At 39.9% G+C, this 19,841-nt stretch overlaps 2 protein-coding genes across 3 annotated transcripts in view; one reads left to right on the plus strand and one right to left on the minus strand.

The window, feature by feature from the left end:
* Window positions 1-613: 613 nt before the first annotated feature.
* On the minus strand, window positions 614-13,750 carry LOC121942676 (ADP-ribosylation factor-binding protein GGA1-like). The gene is made up of 17 exons (XM_042485950.1): window positions 13,677-13,750; window positions 12,865-12,949; window positions 11,022-11,097; window positions 10,797-10,895; window positions 10,497-10,620; window positions 9,857-9,957; window positions 9,576-9,656; window positions 8,060-8,197; window positions 7,863-7,944; window positions 6,819-6,929; window positions 6,564-6,707; window positions 5,569-5,612; window positions 5,165-5,355; window positions 4,212-4,492; window positions 3,957-4,126; window positions 3,712-3,822; window positions 614-2,967 (listed from the first exon to the last, which is right to left on the minus strand). The coding sequence occupies exons 1-17, from the start codon at window positions 13,720-13,722 to the stop codon at window positions 2,854-2,856; spliced, it is 1,998 nt and encodes a 665-aa protein (XP_042341884.1). The 5' UTR covers window positions 13,723-13,750; the 3' UTR covers window positions 614-2,853.
* Window positions 13,751-15,634: 1,884 nt separating this feature from the next.
* The window catches only part of micall1a (MICAL-like 1a), a 50,029-nt gene continuing 45,822 nt past the window's right edge, over window positions 15,635-19,841 (plus strand). For both annotated transcript variants that reach the window (XM_042485047.1, XM_042485048.1), the window contains exon 1: window positions 15,635-16,560. In XM_042485047.1, coding sequence (XP_042340981.1) covers window positions 16,418-16,560 — 143 coding nt within the window. In that variant the 5' untranslated portion in view covers window positions 15,635-16,417. The remainder of the gene's footprint in view (window positions 16,561-19,841) is intronic.

The following is a 19,841-nucleotide window of genomic DNA, read 5'->3' on the forward strand; positions in this document are numbered from 1 at the left end:
ATCATGGATATTTAGCTGATTTCGACAATGTGAAAAAGTCTACGAAATCCGGACACAAAAGAGACTAGATTAAGCGAAAGGTAACAAAAAACATTGTATTTCTCTTTCTCCCTCTCTGTAATGTCCTTAGAATCACAGTCTGAGCCTGTCAGTGGCAAAAACACTCCAAGTAGACATACATTGACAATGTAACCACTGCCCCAAGTGGTTACACTGTAGCCTGTTTTGCCGCTCCTGGCTGCAGCACTCTGTCAATACTTGACCAATTTCAAAATTTGTTCTTGGGCAACCCATGCACAGAGGCTACATCCTCGTCATACTGGTCACAGGTTCGAGTCCAGCTTCAGTCCTCTGCTACATTGTCGTCTCTCTCGCCCTTTCACACTTAAGCTGTCCTATCAAATAGAGGCAAAAAGCCAAAATCAAAGTTGTTCCCATGGGTCACTTAAACAGAACAACATGAGGAAGTAGGGTCATAGTTTAAAAATAAAATACCAGTGTTCCCCTTTAAATGTATCCTTCATCTCATTATAAACTGAAGCTCCACCTCTGTCCCTACACACATTTGGAGTTTCACATGTATTACAGAATCTTATCTCTCAGGTAGAATCAGTCTGCCTCCAGTCACATTTTATTTTAGTCTTCATAACCCCAAGTGCTCCAATCAACTCAATGGCCATGAATATTAGGATGATTCTGTAACATCATTTGACGTGTCATTTGTTTCACAAAGTCGTCGTTTCTGACAAGGACATGACCATATGAAAAACAAAAACAAAGATCAAACCAGTCATCTGTATACATATATGTACAAAGCAAATGAAAATCATACGTTTCATCTCAGGCACATGTGGTAGGATCAGACTGGATGTCAGTAATGTCAACTCAGGACCTAATATGTCCGTCTTTGGGTCGATCGACAGTTGAAAGGCAGCAAATGAGAAAGGACGATGTGTTGTGATGTGGAATGGCTGCACGTGCAAAATTAAAAGTGCAAGAAAGTTCATGTGTTAAATAACTAAAAATCCTGAGTGAAACATGATGTAAAAAAAGTGTAGAAAAGACAAAGAAAAGTGCAGAAATCAAAAGCTAAATTTCAGTATTTTAACAGGCAGAGATTTCGTGCCCTTCCTTCATAGTCCTTTGTCACAGAAGACATTTTTGACGTGACGCAGTAAAAGTTAATAAACTAATGAAATCAATGATGGTTTAATCTTGTAACTTCTCTGCTTTTCCTCCTATGACATGTCCGCTGTGGAAAAGGCCTATTATCACAGCTTACACATGCGCTACCCATGCATGACACATTAAAACCAAGACGATACTTAAAAACGATGCACCAGTTTATAATGTAAGCCAGGGGAAACGCCTGAGGTTTCTCCTGATACTTTTCCAGTTATTACTGCATTTCAGATCAACTCCACACAATCTCAACTCCACCACTTCAATGATTTCAAAGAATTATCAGTTAAATTTAGTTTTGTATGCAACTCAGGTGGTTTGCGAATAAACTGAGCAGTAGTAGTGCTGAAACTGATAAATCGAGTCATCGTTTGATAGGAAATTCAATAATGATAATTACATATCAGGTAGAAATACCAATTATTCCATATTATAGGTTGAATACACTGGATGTTTTGGCCTTTTGTCATACTGTAAACGTCACTTTAAGCGTGTAACAGACTTAAAGTTGAACTAAAAAAAAACATTATTAATGGAATAAAACAAAGTAATGATTTGTTGCAACCCTACTCTGAATCCTCAGAATTAAAACTTGACACAGAAACTGTGACAATACTCTTTTGCTCATGCTGTCCAAAGTCAGGAATGCATTGCCGTTTTTGTAAAAAACAGAAGCTGTTACATGTAATTCACATGACATGAGACATCAGAGAGAATTGTTAAATGCCATGTTACAGGGACACTTTACCCCAAATTCAAAAACACATTTTTCCTCTTGCCTGTAATGCTATTTATCAATCTAGATTGTTTCAATGTGAGTTGCTGAGAAGTCTGTCCTCTCTCCAGTATAAAGAAACAAAATGGCACTTGGCTTGTGGTTCTCAACGTGTCATAACAACATTTATTTTTAAAACTCAACAGCAGTGTCTCTTTCCCAAAATCATGACCCTATTACTCGAGATTATCCACAGACCTTACTGTAAGCATGTAGGAACTATTTTCTCTGTACTGAACCACACCTGCCAACTGTATCACTGTGCAGAAGGAAGCGTGTACAGCTCAGTTAAGTAGGGCTGCCTTAAAGTTTGAGCATTTCATCAGCACCAGTCTCTCTTCCACGGATAGATGTACGCTTCCTTTTGCAGAGTGATTCTGTTAGTGGCTGTATTATATTAAAGAGAAGGCAGACATCTTTACAGCTGATATCTCTAACACTCGGCAACTCACGCCAAAACAACTAGACTGATAAATAGCACTACAGGTAAGAGGAAAAATGTTTGATTTTGCAGTGAACTGTCCCATTAATCAGACAAATGCACACATTCAGTTTTTAAAAGGCTCAACTTGTTTCCCCCAAAAGTCACAGCATTGAATCAATGTTTCTGACAGTTTGCTTTATAGTTTGCATCGGAAAGATTGTTGGAAGAAAACGAAGCTACGAAACACAGGAAGGTGGAGATGATCGAATAAGGACAGAAAGGCTGCGAAGGAAGGCACAAGGTCGAAGCTGGTTCCCACAGCTGGTCTCATGTCAGTTTGTTTTACCAAACCAGAGTTTGAAACTACGAGCATAAAGAGGCCATCTCGCCACAGGCCAGCGATGAGGGACAACTTCAACCTAAATCTAAAGGAAGCAGCAGATCAGATCAGATGACGGGAGGTTGGTCATTTTCACTGAAGGTTCCCCCAGGTGTTTGGAGGCGGGAACTGGTCCACGTCACCAGATTCATCGTGAGATTCATCCCCCAGGTTGAAAGTCAGCTTGTACCGCAAACGTACCTTTTCCTGAAACACAAAAGGAAAGAATATCCGTCCAGTGTTAACATCACCAGAAATTATGTAACAAATCTCATTGCTGTATGAAGGTGAATGTGGAGTTTTCTTGTAAACAAACAAAAAACAAACATGGTTTACGATCTGTGTTTGTTACCAGAATGCACTGTATGTATCATGAGGTCTAACAAACGTGTTGATGAATGCATCGCCTTACTTAAAAACATTTGCAAACATGATTTTTTGAAGGATGTGGAATACGTTGCCCACTTGCTTATGCACACATTTGTGCGTCCACATCCAAAACGCAAGCTAAACTGGGATTCACTCGTGTATAAATGTTCCACAGGGTACCTTTAATTTGTAAGATTTCTTCACATAAAATACATTGTATACTATAGAGCCATTTGCAAACATGACCAGTATACCAATGCTGACGTGTCCATTTCATTTTGCCTGGGAGTTCGCATTAGCGCAAAAATCTCCATGTCAACAACAAAAAAAATCAACATGGGACTCATCACAGCTGCAGTTTCAAATATGTACCCAAAAATTGTAATCTGACCCTCAGATTTTATAATTAAAGTAAAATCCTGGCATTTATACATTTTCTGTAAAAGCCTTCATACATTTCTGTGAGTGACATTTAGGGAAATGTGAGGACAAAATACCAGCTGATGCATCAAACGATGGCACTGAACTGAGACCGAATCTGCAACTTGACCTCCCTAATTTTCTTTCTGTGTCTCAGAGTACCTTGTGTGGGTTCGCCAACAGCAGGATCTGTGTGATGGCAGCTGGAGGCAGGATGGGATTGAAGGCTGGGAGCTCAGTGCTGGACGGAGGCTGCAGCTTTACTCTCATCACCTGGTCCAGGTAGACACGTGCACACAAAAAACACGTAAACAAGTGATGCGCACAAGTACTATTTCAGACTGAATGTGAAGACTTTTCTCATGATTCCAACACAGATCGCCTTAAGCTGAGGAGGGAAATCCTACCTTTGGTACAGCTGCCTGAAAGCGGATGTTGGTGACAGGAATGGGGGCCGAGGACAGCATGGAGATGATCACCACCAGCACATCAGGCCGCGATGGAGGACAGTCTCGGGCAAAGGTGAACAAAACCCGGAGACTGTGTTTGTCGAATACAGTCACTGGTAATAAGCTGCCTGAAATATATTCACAGAAACATTAGGGAGCAGAGAAATGGAGAAAACTGCACCTGTGATTGATCTTGTTATTGCTCATGCTTACTAGGTTTGATTGCCTCCAGAGGCACGGTAACGTCAGCTAGAGAGATGTTGTCGTAAGGTTCGGTGGCAGCTGAAGAGCCTTTTTCAGCAGCTGCCAGGGTGAGATTGGAGAGGGGGACAGTGTCGGGCTGCTCTGATTGGATGGACAGGCTGGACGTGGACCCTGGAGCAGCGACGGGACCAGAGGACGTGGTGGTTGCGTTAGGAGTGGGTCGAGAGTTGGTGCTGGACATCGTCTGCAGGTCTCGTAAGGTGACTCTGGACTGAGGCTGGAGCTTATCCCTGCGTGTTGAAGAAGGTAAAACACAAGTTACACGAAAGAACAAATATGACTCAAGTTACAGCGAGAGGAGTAGAGGAGAAATGACATGCAGGTCCAGGTAAAAAAAGATTTATACAAATCAGAATCTCACTTGAGTTACTGTTTGTTTAGATTTTACTGAATATTTGAAGGCGAACTGTGACGTTTGTGTTGACACATAGAACTATAACACTTATTTTGTTACAATTTTATGTCCTTGAAATTAATAATAAAATATTTTGAATATTTTGTAATATTATCAAATATATCATTATTGCAAAAACATACCAAAAGATTGTTAAATTACTTCATGGCCATATCACCCGCCAACTTGCATGTTAAACATATTGCAAAAAACTGTGATACTGCACTTTAAATGAAACCATCATTCTTGTTTTATAGGTTCCTTTTGTGTTCAGTTCAATGTTCAATTTGTTAAATATACTAAAGTTGGAAATAATGTCTTGTTTACAAGAAATTGGGTGTATTTTAGCAGTGAACTGAAAGCACAAGTAAGGCAAACTGAGTACATTTTAACATCTGTTTGGTTTATTATGAAGTGATATTGGTATTGTAGTATTTAACAACATTACTGCATATTGCATATGTTCTTCATATCATTGAGCTCTAGTATACCAGTCTGTTGAACTTACCATTTGACCTGCTGGCTCTCTGGAGGTAGAGACTGCTGTAACAGAGTCTTCCCCAACAAGTCCAGCTCCTCCATGGGTTTAGGGGCAGCGGTGGGGCCCCCTGCTGGCGGAGCCTGTGGTGTTTGGACCACAGCTGGTAGTAACACTGCGGCAGGGATCGGCGTAGCAGATAAGTCTGTGCTATCAGAGGACTGACAGAACAGAGAGGGGAGAAGATGTAAAATAGTTTGAAAATAAATACAGCATAAATGTTTTTGTGAATAGGACATTTTAAATCCTTCTGTCAGCTTTTGTATATTCTGATCCGTTTTTGTTTGTAGAAGAGTTTTTGTTTTGTTCAGATTTTAAATTCAACATATAACGGCTTTAATGTGAGCAGTACAGTATTATCTTACAGCTCGTACCTGGAAAGTGTTCTGAGAGTCGAAGTTTTCCGTTACATTCAGACCTAAGAAGTCAGAAACAAGGAAGGTTAATTCAGTTTTTGTGGTTACGACACATTAAGGAATGAAGAGTATTCATAGTATGCTGATGTCTCTGAAGCTGACTAGTCATCATAACATTGTTATTGCTGATTTGTACCTGACAGTCCCACATTTTCCATGCTTCATGTCTGCCGTCTGATGTCATAAACAGCCTGAAATTCACTTTCTAGATCTCCTCTAATATGAGTGCAGACTGTCGGGGTAGCAGCAGGGGTTACTAACATTAGCCTACAGAGCACCACTAGCTGCCTGGTAATAAAGCAGTGTTATTTTTCAAATGATGACTTATTCGACAGATTGATAGCGTGAAACTTAAGTTGTAAAAAATCGTGAGCATCCATGCTTTTCCATCTCCATCACATAAATGGAAATGTCATCGTGATAATAACATTATTGCCATAATCAGGTCTGCTTACATAAACGCAGCCAATGACTACAGATGACACATCAGGGTCTTAATGGTTGTTCTGTTTCACAGGGGAACATTTAAACTTAAACTCAAATAAGAAATGGGATTGTTCCAGAGGTCATTGTCTAAGCGTGGGCTGCGTTGCTGCATGTGCAGATGCCATCCTGTTTTGGTGACTGTAATGCTGCTGAGAAACTCTTCCAAACAAACCCTGAACACAGTTTAAAGTGAAATACGACTCACTGCTACTGTCAGAGTTGGTAACAGATGTTTGACTTCATCAAAAACAGCTGTGAGTGTGTGTAGCTTTGTTGTGGTCGGGCCAGATGTGGTTTGCTTCTGAAGATGCTGTTTCAGACAGCAGCAGGGCCACACACCAGCCGATGGAAATCAGATTTACCTCCGCTGGACGGGCATCGCTGACTCGTTCTTTTTGGCTTGTTAAAAAGTTAAGCTTAGTAATCTACCTTTGTGTTTACAAGCCAGATGAGTGTTTTGTGCTTACCCAGTGACATGAGCTCATCATCCAAGAGGCTGATGCCCATGTTCTGAGTCAGGGTCTGCAGGCTGGAGGGCTCGGGGTGTGACGGTGCTGAGTTGGCTGTTGCGTTAAGTCCCATCAGGTCTACAAGTGCTGAGCTACTGCTGCCTGATTCGGACAAAGATATGTGATCTTACCGTCTGCAGAGATGTTTGGAGAATTTGTTAAATTACTCATGCTTTGTAAAAACTGCATGCCAGATCACACACGTGCACCTACCTGTTTGTGAGGGCGCAGTTATACCGTCCTTTGACACATCCTCTCCCTTCACCAGCTGTCTGTACTGGTTGATGACTTGTGTCAGGCTGTCATTGGCCTGTAAGATATCCGCTGTACGCAGAACAAGGTTCATCAGCGTCACAAGTGTGGTATGTACACTTTGTAATTATAATATAATAAATGACAGGGTTTCCACAGATCCTTAAAAAGTCTTAAAAGGCATTGAAGTTATATATTTTTTAAACAGGCCTTAATTGTTATGACATTGACATAATTTTCAAGTGTTTAGTTCTGCTGTTGCATTGTAAAATCTGAAAATAATTGGTAACATCTGTTTTTGTTTTGTTAAATAATTTAATAAATTCCTTTTCTTAAACTCATCATGATAAAATCCAGACAGTGGACAAAAAAAACAAGAAAACCTGCCAGAAATGCCAGATATTATCCACTTTTGTTGGTAAACCAAAACATATATTGTTTTCCATGTGTTCCACTTTAATATTTATTTAATGTAGATAATCTCACTTTTCTCTGGACAGAAAAGTCAAGATGGTTTTAAACATAATTACGAGTGGCATTAAAAAAAGTCTTAAAGTCTTAAATCCACCTTGCCTTAATTTGCAGGGACCCTGAATAAAATGTATTTATAAAGCACTTTTTGAAACAAAGTTACAAACTGCTTAACAAGGTTGGTGCCTGATTTAAAACAATACAGGATTTACGCAAATAAATCAGGCAACTTCAAGAAAAAAATCAAAGAAACAACAACCTTAACAATATCATAAATACCACCATTGAAGCAGATAAGTGCCCAAAAAATCATATAAAATCAGTTTAGAAAATCAGGGGATAAGAATAAAACAAAAATGACAAGAATACCTAATGACAGTATAAGATAATTAAAATAATAATAAAATAAGAAACGTTTAAAATGAACAGTGTGCTAAACTGAATAAAAGGCTTATATAATAATATAATAAACCTGATTCCATGGAAACAAAGGGACTTAAATGATATGACATAATGTTAAAGCGGCGGCCTCACCTAAGGCTTCGTCACTGTCCTCTGTATCACTTGCTAATCGGAACAGTGTTGGCCTCATCTTTTCACAGCGCTGGTAAAGATCCTGCGCACAGACACACGTTAGAAACACTGAAACCACACCTGCAGTGGGCGGTACGTGCGAGCAGAATTACGAGTCTGTATCTGCAGCTGCTTTTAATGTGCTGAGCTGTGCGAACCTTAATGAGCTCCTGGTTGCTCTGGGAGCAGCTGTCCCTGCTGTAGCCCTCCAGCAGCTGGCTCAGCAGGCTGACACTCTCCTTCACCTCCTGGATGGCGTTTAATCGCTTTGATACTTTCTCCACGCGCTTCTGGTCCTGGAAAAGAGAGACACGATCTCACAGTGCCGGGGATAAAAAAGGAAAAACTCTATATTGAAAAGTGCATCAGTTTTGCTTTTCTTAACTGTATTTGTTTATCCAGATGGTTGTGAGACATAACGGTAGTGAAGGCTGTGTGACCGTTTAAGACTGTTCATTATCACACTGACTATCAGACTGTGTGAAGCTTAAGTGGGTTTTACATTTTAAAACTTTACAAGACAACAAAACTATTTGATGAGTTATTATTTTCCTTTACTATTAACATGGGCGGATTATGAGAGAATGGGCCCCTGGGCCAAAATAAGACCCCACCACCGCTCCTTCATAGGAGCGGGACACACCGACGTGGTGATTTTGTCGTTTTTGCATCTGTTTGAAGTTGTTTTGTGTCTATTTTAGGTAATTTTTGTCCTTTTTTTAGTCATTTTATGTCTCTTTGAGGCAACTGTGTGTCTTTTCAGGCTGATTTTTGTAGTTGTTTTGCATGTCTTTGAGGTCATTGCGTGTCTATTTGTAGTAGTTTTGTGTCTCTTTGATGTCTTTTTTTGTCTCTTTGAGGTCATTTTGGGTCTAGTTTTTTGTCTCTTTGAGGCTGGTTTGTGTCTGTAGTCATGTTGTGACTCTTTAAGGAAATAGTGTGTCTTTTTGGCTGTTTTGTGTCTCTGAGGTCATTCTGTGGCCGTCTGTCGTCGTTTTGTGTCGCTTTATGATTGTTTTGCCCCTTTCTGTAGCTATTTTGTTTTGTTGCAGTTCCTTTGCACCTATTTGTTGTCATTTTGCGCCTCTTTTTGGTCAGTTCATGTCTATTTGGGTTGGTAGGCCAGTTCAGTAATCCATTCAAGACTATTACTGGGGTACCATGAGATGGCTAATGCCTGGCATTTCTTAAATGAAATCCTCGATGATTCACTGGATTTTCACATCTGTTGTCACTGCTGGAGGAAACTGAGTACATGACTTGCAATAATGCAACAATAATGTGAAGTGTTGTTTTTCCAGGTTTTAAAGGATGCGTTACGGTTAAGTGATGTCATTTTCTTAACTTCCCAGACTGTTCTGGCTGTTCTAGTATTTACCTTTACCCACTTAATCATTATATCCACGTTACTGATGACTATCTATCAAAAATCTCATTGTGTAAATATTTTGAGCATCAATAATCAACCCCACAATATTGAAGCAACATCAATATTGAGGTATTTGGTAAAAATATTGTGATACTTGGGACTACTTTTTCAGGTGCGTTAGTGTCAGCACGTTGCATAATCAGGCATGCTTTTGTACAAATTGTGGAAAAACAGACACGTGTGCATGTAACCACGACCACAAACTGTGCAGCACACACATTCAGTAAACAAAACCGATGACTCACCTCCTGGACCATTTCCTTAATGAGCTTGTTTGCAGCTCTCAGATCTTCTGGGTGCGTGCTGTTCAATAAGCGAGACAGCATCTACAAAAACAGGATAGGACAGGAGAGGGAGAGGAAAGAAAAGAGGAAGAGAACTCTGTAAACTGCTGGTCCCTTGATGATTTTCTCACCAGTTTCACTTCTAAAAGGATTTGATGGGTACAGGATATTTTTAGAAACAGAGACTTTTCCTTTTGAACATCTATTCAAAGTGATTGGCGCCTCTTCATCACCGTCCGTACCTTAGATTTCTCCTCATCCTCAAAGATGATATTTTTGGCTCTGGGTGGAGGGGGTGGGAGGGGCTTGTCATCGGGAAGCACAGGATCCAGCTTGACAATGCCTGGAAGAGAGCAAGGACACATATTAGCCTCACATGTCTGTGAGGTCATCTAGGCCACCTCTGACTCAAAATCTGTGACACACAGTATTTGATGCCGGCGCTATAACATTGTTTTTGACACTTCTTTTAGATAAACGCAAGCACATAATGATAAGAAACCTACAGATATCGTTCACACACAACCAACACGAGTGTTGATAATACTGCTCCATCTTTGGTGGGGAGTGCTGATTTTAGATCACTCTAAATTCAACTAAGCATGACTCAGGACTGCAGTCTCATGATTGTGGCTCATCACCACAAAAAGCAGAACTAATACTGACTTGTAAAAAAAACACTATTTGCTAATACAATTAAATACTGGGAACCAAAAAGCGCATTATCAGTGAAATATGGGAACTTAGAAACACATGTACGGTACATGTTTGAACTAAAACGGCATGCATGTAAGCATGAAGAGAAAGAGAAACTTCAAGCTAAAGAAACTTGTCGAGCTTGTCCTTTATCTTTATGGTGTGTCATGTTTTCGGAGCGCTCACCCTGTTTTTTCAGCATCTGATAGGCGTCTGCTATCTTGGTCTCGTCAGGCAGCCTCACTGTCCAGCTGTACATTATTTCTAGCACCTTCTTCTTGACTGGCTCTGGAGCCCGCGCACCCAAATACTGCAGAAAAGAGGGAATTAATGCAATTGTTAAAGAAATTACAACAACTAGATAAATAGACCGTGACAGCCGCTCCACTGAAGTGTCCTTAACAATCCCCTCAAGGTTTTCTATTGGTTGTTAAAAGGAGCTCTCACTGGTTACTCAAAATAATCATCATGGACAAGGGTCGTTACCTTGGGTGACACCACTTTGATGAGCTCATTTAGAAAGCGAAACTTTCCCACTTCACTGTGAAATCGTTTCCCACAGTTCTTCATGCACGTCTCCAGAACCTGGGAACAGTTTAAGGTTTTACCTTCGTACAGACAAGCCGTCACAAAAAAAAGCCTTTGCTATAAAAACAATGACAAGTGGCTTCTAATGTGGCGTTCTGCAGATGTTTACGCTCGTTAGCTCACCATAAGTGCTTGCATAGCCTCCCACTCCTGAGGAGACTGGATCTTGTGGGCCAGAAGTCTGGTTGCAAGCTGGGGACTGATAAATAAAAAAACAAATTAAACTTAAACTGAACTGAGTAATGTAAGGCAACAGTTTGAAATATGCAACAAAATGCACATGCACAATTATTTGGCAACGTGAAGCATGACACCGCTGAAGTTACAAGAAACCATGAGAATAGTCAGATGTCTCATGTGTGATGAAATATGACATAGCAAATGAGATGATGGGATGCAAAAGCTCTGAAACTGCGTTAAAGCAAACAGTCAGAGTTAAGAGAAACTGGCTGATTTCCCTCTGCATTTATTTTGTATATTGTGATTAAAGGTACAGTGTGCAGGATTTAGGGGGATCTTTTTTGCAAAAACTGAATCTAATATAATAACTGTGTTTTCTTTGGTGTATCATTAACTGAATAAGAGAATTGTTGTGTTTTTGTTATGTTGTATCTACACAGGATGCTGGTCCTTGTCTATGGAGAAGGTTATGTTGCCCCGCCACGATTCTCCAGTAGCCCTGAACAGACAAGCAAACACTGGATCCAGATGGAGCCATTCACGTTTTCACACCGACGACGTAGTTGGCAGCCCTCCGCCCCCACGACAAGCAGAAAAATATAACTGTTTTTAACCTGAAACTGCATTTTATGGTGTTTTTACCTCTTCTTAATCACCGGGTCTGTTTGTTTTGGACAGGAGGAGAACCCTGCAAATAACCTCCTGAACATCTGGATCAGAAATAAGGTGAGCACAATTAAGTTATTAGAGAGAATAGGTCAGCACACATTGGCAGGTGCTGGGACAGTTGCCCATTTTTAACATGCCAAACATCCCACAAACACTGATTTTAAACTTGAAACTACTTTATTCTGCGTCTTTACGTGTTTTAATCACCTGGCCTCTTTTTTTTTATCTCTGCGGATTATTCGGCCCATTAAAAACCTCAACAATGAACACTAAATAAATTTTACACTGGAGAAGTTTCAGGTGACTGCGATCTGCAGTCCACGCTGCTAAGACGCCACTTAATCACCCTAAATGTTACACACTGGACATTTAACCCTCTGAAACCTGAGCAAATTGGCTTGATTTCTTTTAAAAACATGGGGAGAAAGCAATGAGAAATGAAAGAGGAAATTACACAAAAATTACCATGAAATTCGTGAAAAAATACAAGAAAATTACCTGAAAATTAGTTGCAAGAAAGACAGAAAAAGTAAAACAAACAAGACTTAGAAAGGGTGCTTAAAATAAAATAATTCTGTAACATGATTTTAAATATATAATTATGATAATTATAACCCCCCCCCCCGTTTTTCCCCACAACTTTGCTCCAGGTCCCAGGGTTTTATTATTTGCAAAAGGTGTCTGAAGGCAGCACAAGAAAAGTGATGTCGCTCCAGGTTAAGAGAAGGTTTAGGAGAGCAGCTACTCTAAAATGATGTGATATCATTATCATCATTTCATTAGTTTATTAATAATGGACCAAACACATAATCAACATTTCTGTAAATGTGCCAGTGTTAGCCATCTGGCTCATTTTCAACTGAACTCCTTTGACGAGATGATTTGAAACCTGTAAAATGATAAAAATCACATAACAGCAGCAGCAGGAAACCATAAAAGACAGAACACAAACCGTACGAAGCAACAAGAAAACAGCAGAACAACAGAACAAAACAATAACACAGCAACATATAGTATTTTATCACAAAATAGCCATGCACATGAAGCACCAACACACAACTAAGCATAACATACAGATATGCAGCGTATGTCATCATCATCATCATCATCATCTCACCCTTCTGGTTCATCGTTGAGCTGATCACAAAACCCCTTAATATTGTCCCAGTCAGTCTCCTTATTCAAAGGATTGGTGGCCTTGTCTGATGAAAAGGAAACACATTAGACTACATTTTGCATCTGCTCAAACTTCAAAACTACTGCTCGCATAAAATTCAGCAAAAACATAAAACATGAGCCTCCTGACATTCTTAATTTTGGATTGTTTTGTATAAATGTGTGTTAAACTTTCACACTGAGGTTTTTCAGCTGCAAAGTTCAGAGTAAATCTGACTGACGCCTGTAATCCCTGCAGCCTCTGGTTGTTTGGTTAATGTAATCTTGTTCTTCTGTGGTTTCGGAGCTGGTGATGTTGCTCGTGTTTTTTGTTTTTCAGGTCACATCAGGAGCACTGAGTCGTTATGGTTCCTGGTTTTGTCTTCGTTCAGGCTGGCTTGTCAAACGGACAGCAGCTAACCAGCTATGATTTTGTTAGCATTCAGCTGGACAGTGGTGGATTTTTTTATTTTTTTTATTTAAATACCATGTTTGCGTAGCAGCATCAACCACAAACTGTCAACATAGTTCAAAATACGAGATCATCACAGCAAAAATGACACATTATCCGACCGAGTTTCCTCATCGTGAACTGCACTTTTTGATTTTATGACATTCGCTCTCTTGACTCAAAAAAATCTTTATTTTGGGAGAGTAATATGGCCGACAGCGGCGAATTTAGACTGACTACATATCTGAGTATCCCTGAAGAGCGGCCCGACTATGACTTTGCGTTAAAAAGTTGATCGGATAGTGTACAATATATTGACTTACTGATGCGAGACTGCAGGCTGGCCTCATCCGGAGGCGCCGCCGCCATCTTTCAGGAATTCTAAACAAGCGGCAACTCTCGCGTGATTTTGTAACATATCGCGCGAGTAGACGTTGGAGCAGCAGCTCCACAGCGCCCCCGTTTAGCCGCAACAATGTGACAGCGAGCACGACGCTGAAGTTAGCTTCCGATTCGTAGCTTCCAATTCAGAGTTTTGGGAAACATCATTTGCGATGCTTAAGGACAGATTCACGTTTTCTGCACCTCCTGCTGTGTTGGAAGCATCTAGGACGTTTTTAGTAAAGTCTCAACGTTGAAGTCGAAACCTTTATTCTACTTGTGAAAATGAATAAAAAGAAGAAGATTTCACTCTGCTTTTCAAAGGTAGACCACGTTAGACCAGGTTCAGGTCAAAAATCAGTACAGGTCAAACCTGGACTAAATTAACCCAGATTGATGAAAAAAATAGTTTTAGACTTGTAAAACCTTCAATTTGTGAAAATGCAAAAAAGGTTATATTTCACTGTGTTTTTCATTAAAAAAAAATACAGTGATATTTCCTTTCTTTTTTTGGGCATTTTCACAAGTAGAATTTGGGTATCACAAGTCTGAAATTGTGTTTTAAATAATCTTTGGATTCTCTGGGGTAATCTAGTCCAGGTTTGACCCATATAAGTGTGGTGGCTTTCAAGAGAGGCCTGGTCCAATGTGGTCCAGATTAAAAAAAACAGTGAAATCTACTTTTTTATGTTTTCACAATAGAGTTAACGTGTGACAAATCTGACACTGTGTTTTAAATAATTTTTAGCTTCTCTGCGTTAATGTAGTCCAACTTTGACCTAAGTACTGTGAATTTTGATCTAGACCTGGTCCAATGTGGTCAACGTGTGTAAAAAAAGTTAAATGTTTTTGTGTTTTCACAAATGGAATAATGGTTTAAAATGTGAAAGTGGGTTTCAGACAGCGTTGAGGCTTTACTTAAAATGTCTGACGTGCTTTTGCAACAGTAAGAGGTGCAAAAATTATTTTAATGTGATGTCATCTTTTTTATTTTAATATGCCTATTTTAATTTGTCTGTTTTAATTAATCTATTATAGTTTGTATTTTATTTTATCTTTTAACTTTGTCTGACACGCTTAACGGAAAAGATCACTGAGATGCGAAAAAATAAGTTTAACTTTTTATTAACGAAAAAGAATAATCAGCTCATGATACCATGCACGAACTCATAATCAAAGTAATCACAGTGATCAAAGAAAATAGCGGTCAACAAAAAATATGGCGACCCCGCTCACCCTCTCTCTTTGTCTCTGGCCACACAGGTGAGCAGGTGCCTATATTAACGTGACATCCTCGCCCATATACATTTGACCTACTTCCCTCATCAACATGATCACAAAAAAACCCTAAATAATATCATAAACAATAACAAACACCAATATTTAAATTTAAACCATCCTACACCTACAAAAATAGCTCTAAATACATTAATGGCTCCTACACTCTGCAACAAACCCCTCTCGCTTCTGCTTTGCCTTGTTTGTCAAAGCACTTTGTAAACTCTGTTTTTAAAGGTGGCATATAAATAAAGTTATTATTATTATTATTATCAGTATATTAGTAGTATTAGTATTAAAAAGCTGAGGATCTGTCGCTAAGCAATGCAATGTACTTTTCCCTTAACTTTCCCCTTAACTGCTGAATCAGTGGCTACATTTTTATGTCTATGTAAGTTCAAACTCAACCTGTTGCTGAAGCGCTTCTTAAATACCTACCTACCTACGTCTGTACCTACCAAGGATGTATTATAGTGAAATCTGCACTTAAATATGTGAGTAAAGTACCTACTCCTACACCGTGGAGGCAGCATTACACTTTACAGCGTGCTGTCTGTCGGAACGTCATTAGAAGAAGACGAAGAATCAGAAGCAACGAATGTGAAGCGAACTTCAGCCCGGTACGTTGAGAGGGGTGGCAGACTGCCAACGCTTCGATCAGTGCCGTCGGGATGTCTTGGCAGCGGACGCCGGCTCCTGGCTGGTCTGATCAGCACTGAACTGTCCGGGGTGTGTACGGCGTGTTTTTTATGTTGTTGTCGCAAACAGGGCGTCGCGAGTAGCACGAGACGTAACAGACTTTTTCATCCAGCCGTTGCAGTGACTGCACCAACATACCAAACCCGTACTGTGGTCCACCTCAAGGAGGAAACTGTCACCTCTGCGCCGACTGAAACTGCATCATCGTCTGAAACGAGCAGAGACAATCCACAAAACACCAGAGAGGAGCTGCAAACTGTGGGAACAAGAGCTAGCAGCAGGCTAACGTGCGTTAGCTGAGGACGCTACGTCAAGAAGTTTGTTGTCAAGCTACCGTTAACAACTCGAGATATCAGAGGTGTTTTCACCACGCGTTTCTGGTCAAAGTACTACTTTAGATGTGGTCGTTGATATCCGAGTGACCCGGGACAGGAGACAGTGGGGGTATGATGCATTTTGTAGTAACAAAAGTTAGGTAACATCAAGCTAGCTCGCGAGCCATGCTAGTTTTTGTGACTCAGTGGCCGTTGATGAATGTATCGTTTCACATCGGGTGTTGTCTGTCTGTCTCACCGAAACGCTGCTGATGACTCGTTTGTGACCAGAGAAGACACTTTTCGTCTTGTCTCCTGTCACGTCTGGGACAAAGCCACTGGACTTTATTTGACAAGAGTACCGTAATTTGGATTTCTGTGGCAGTATCATCATGGGGTCCCTGAAGGCTCTCCAGGAGTGGTGTCGGATTCAGTGTGAAAATTACAACGACGTGGAAGTAAAGGACATGTCAACGTCCTTTCGGGACGGTTTGGCGTTTTGTGCCATAATACATCGTTACAGACCAGAACTGATGTAAGTACCCCAAAGTCTGCATTGATACTAACTTGCTTACAGTTTTAAATGAAGAAAACAGTTTACTGTGGTTCACGTTAGCGGTCCACCAATCACAGCAGCTGGCTTCATCATTTTTTATCAATTGTTATTCACACGTCTTTGTGTATTTTTGATTTGTTTTTCTTTTACTGTATTTGATTCGCTTTTATGGACAGTTGGCAGCTTTGTTTTTTTCCTCACAGCTCCCACCTGGTGTGAAATGTGCTATATAAACAGAGTTTTGCTTGCCTGCTTCAGTGAAAGGTGGACACATGTTTTGAGGAGTGACATGCTATATTGTGTTTGCTTTGAAATTGTTTTCAAGTGCTGTAATAATGAATCCAATCAGGGTGGAAATACAAAACAAACTCAGTAGTCTGGCTGAACTCATCTGTTCACTAGACTAATCTGTGAATAGTTGTATTACTTTTTTATTTACAGTCAAAAACACTGCCTCAGAATGAATATCTTATTACTAGTAGTTATATTACTTTTGCTTAACACATGTAAAAATATTCCATTTATGTTACATTATTGTTAACAATATATTGTTTACCCTTTAAAACCTGTTCACCTGTCACCCTTTCTTGTGCTTAACCTTTGAAAACATGAGGAAATTGGTTTGATATGGGGGGAAAGGCATTTACCAACTTGGCAAGAAATGCCAGGAATCTATCTGTATAATCGTTTTAATTATATATTTAAATTATGTTACAGAAAAAAATGTATATATTTTTTAAATTTTATGCACTTTTTTGGGTCATTTCATTTATTTTTTTTGGCTTTCAAGTAATTTTCTTGTAATTTTTTACTAAGTTCTCACTAATTTTTGGGCCCTTTGCCTTCTCCCTGTATTTTTCAAAGAAATCAAACCAATTTGCTCAGGTTTTAAAGGGTTACTCATGTTCTTGCTGTGTTATCACAGCCAAAAACACTATTAATAATCATGCACTTTTTGGAGTGAGAGGCCAGTGTGCTGTAGTTAACTCAGACTGACAAGTCGTGCCCTGTCTGTAACAACACACCCCGCCTCTCTGCATTTCACACCCACACACACATTTCCGAGGCAGACACAAAACACAACCGGAGTATCAGTGTGACTTAAGTGACTTAGTATAGGGATGAGGAAATTCATTGTTTTGGTAGAGACCAAAAACAGAAAATCTCGTGTTCACTCATGAACTTACAGCTGATAAGTGAGTTTGGCCAGCCTTTGCATAAATGCACCAAAAGGTTTCTGTGGTTTTTGGTGCTGATCAGCCTTTCTGTACATACATTTCCCATCATGTGTTTGTCACAATCGTGTTTCTACATCTTGTGTATGACGACAGGTGAATCGTGTGACAGTACAAATAAACAGAAACTCTGACCTTTTGACTCACAGAAGGGATTTCCTGATCAAGTTTTTTTCCCCAAACCAAATCGTTTGATATTGACTTTCTGCCAGTACAGAGTCCTGATCTGATACTTGTATTTACCTGGATAATACAGCTGCACAATGTACACTTCAAGTACTTTAAAGTTATAACAATCAATCCATTATATATTTTTTACAGTTTGACAGCAATGCAGTGCAAAAAAATAAATATCTGCATCAAAAAAGTTCCTAAGGGTTTTATTTTATTTTTTTACAAAAATGACAAAGTAAACAAACAAAGAATATTTTTATATGGCTCTTATCGCATGTCCACTGTCCACAGAATTTGTGTTTCAACAAAATAGCAAACAAACTAAACTTCATCTTCAGAAATTGCTCTCAAATCCACTCAATGCAGCATTGTAGTAAAACTACAGAGTGCTGTAAATGAGTAATAATCCTAGCTTAACGTGAAAATATAAACATAACAAATAAAAAACAATTTCACTTGTTACAGCATTATTACATAACAACAAAAAAATTAAATTCTACTGCAAAAGTTGATGCAGCTTAAGTTGAGCATGAAAAAATGATTTTACTTATTGGAGCAGCAACATGATAATAAAATCTGAATATCTGCTGCAAACTCTGCTCTTAGTTCACAACACCCATGTGACGGTGGATGTAAACAAAGAATCGGGTGGGGCTCGTGTACAAAACAACTGATCCTGACAGAGTATAAAATGCATTGAGAGGGCCCGATATGGATCCTTCCGATCCAATCGGGACACCCCAAACTCACACTGGACGTGCATCTCTGTGAACAAGCACCGCTCCCGTGTCGCATAATGTGGCTCTGTGTGGCTCGGTGGGAAGTGCACGGTGTTGACAGAATCAGATTAGTGTTTTGACTCCTTCGGAAAGAAGTCAGTGATCCTTGCTGTTGAAGGAGTATTGTGTAAAAGCGGCCAGTAAATGACATGTTGTGTCCCGTCTTTGTCCCAAAGGGAAAATGTGGTGTGATGGAATGATTTGAGACAATAAGCATGTTGCTCATGCTGCTAACCTCTCAGGTGGTCTGCGCTTTTGTGAGCAAATTGGACCATGCCTGGATGGCACTAGAGTAAACGCTCACTGGACCAGTCACTGAGGGACAAGTCAGTGAAGTGGAATATATGCACACTGGAAAGTAAGAGAGTGGACAAATCCTTAACACCCAGCTTTTAAGTTCTGCCTCTTCGATTTGTGTCTCAGCGTGCCTCCAATGTTCAGTCCTCTGTGTAGCTGCAGCGGCCCAACTGAACTTGCTCTGATCCAGACAGACAGTCCGTCAGGCTAATCTGCGTCTGAGACCTCCGCCTGTCAAACTGGATTTAGCTCTAATGCCGGGCCAGGCCATTGTAGCGCTGGCCTGCTCTCTGCGGCCAATGTATTCTCATCAGAGTACATCACACTGATGCAGAGTCGGGGCATTATTACAGCAAATGGCCTATCTCAATTTCACATGAGACCGACTGTCACTCAGCCCGCTGCAGAGGGAGCGGACACGACCGTGAGAAATCACACGTGGCCTAGTTAGAAACTAAGTGCATGTTACAGTGAGGTCAAACGTGCACACTGCGAAATTCAGATGTGTTCCTCTATGCAGCAGCGGTAACACTTGTCACATGCAGCACAGGGTGTCTGAAGGTGCTTAAAAAGTCAGCAAATCTCCTAAATTCAATTTTATAAATATTAGGCCTTGAAAGTCATTAAATAGTCTTTTTTATGACTTAGAGTTTATTGAATTTCAAGTTTTTCAACAACACAAAACCACTTAAAAAAACCCAAATAACAAACTCCCTGAACAACATCAGACAGAAAAACAGTATAAAATAATACGGACAGAAAGATGAAATAAAAG

This window comes from Plectropomus leopardus, chromosome 4 (genome assembly GCF_008729295.1).
Source record: "Plectropomus leopardus isolate mb chromosome 4, YSFRI_Pleo_2.0, whole genome shotgun sequence".
Taxonomy (NCBI): Eukaryota; Metazoa; Chordata; class Actinopteri; order Perciformes; family Serranidae; genus Plectropomus; species Plectropomus leopardus.

What these genes read in the sequence shown, in the direction of transcription:
- LOC121942676 (XM_042485950.1), bottom strand. Translation starts at nt 13,722, where the DNA reads ATGGCGGCGGCGCCTCCGGATGAGGCCAGCCTGCAGTCTCGCATCA. An exon ending in CTCAACGATGAACCAGAAGG is followed by an intron (nt 11,098 to 12,864) that starts GTGAGATGATGA and finishes TTTATTTATCAG; the next exon opens with TCCCCAGCTTGCAACCAGAC. An exon ending in GGACAGTGACGAAGCCTTAG is followed by an intron (nt 6,930 to 7,862) that starts GTGAGGCCGCCG and finishes TTCTGCGTACAG; the next exon opens with CGGATATCTTACAGGCCAAT.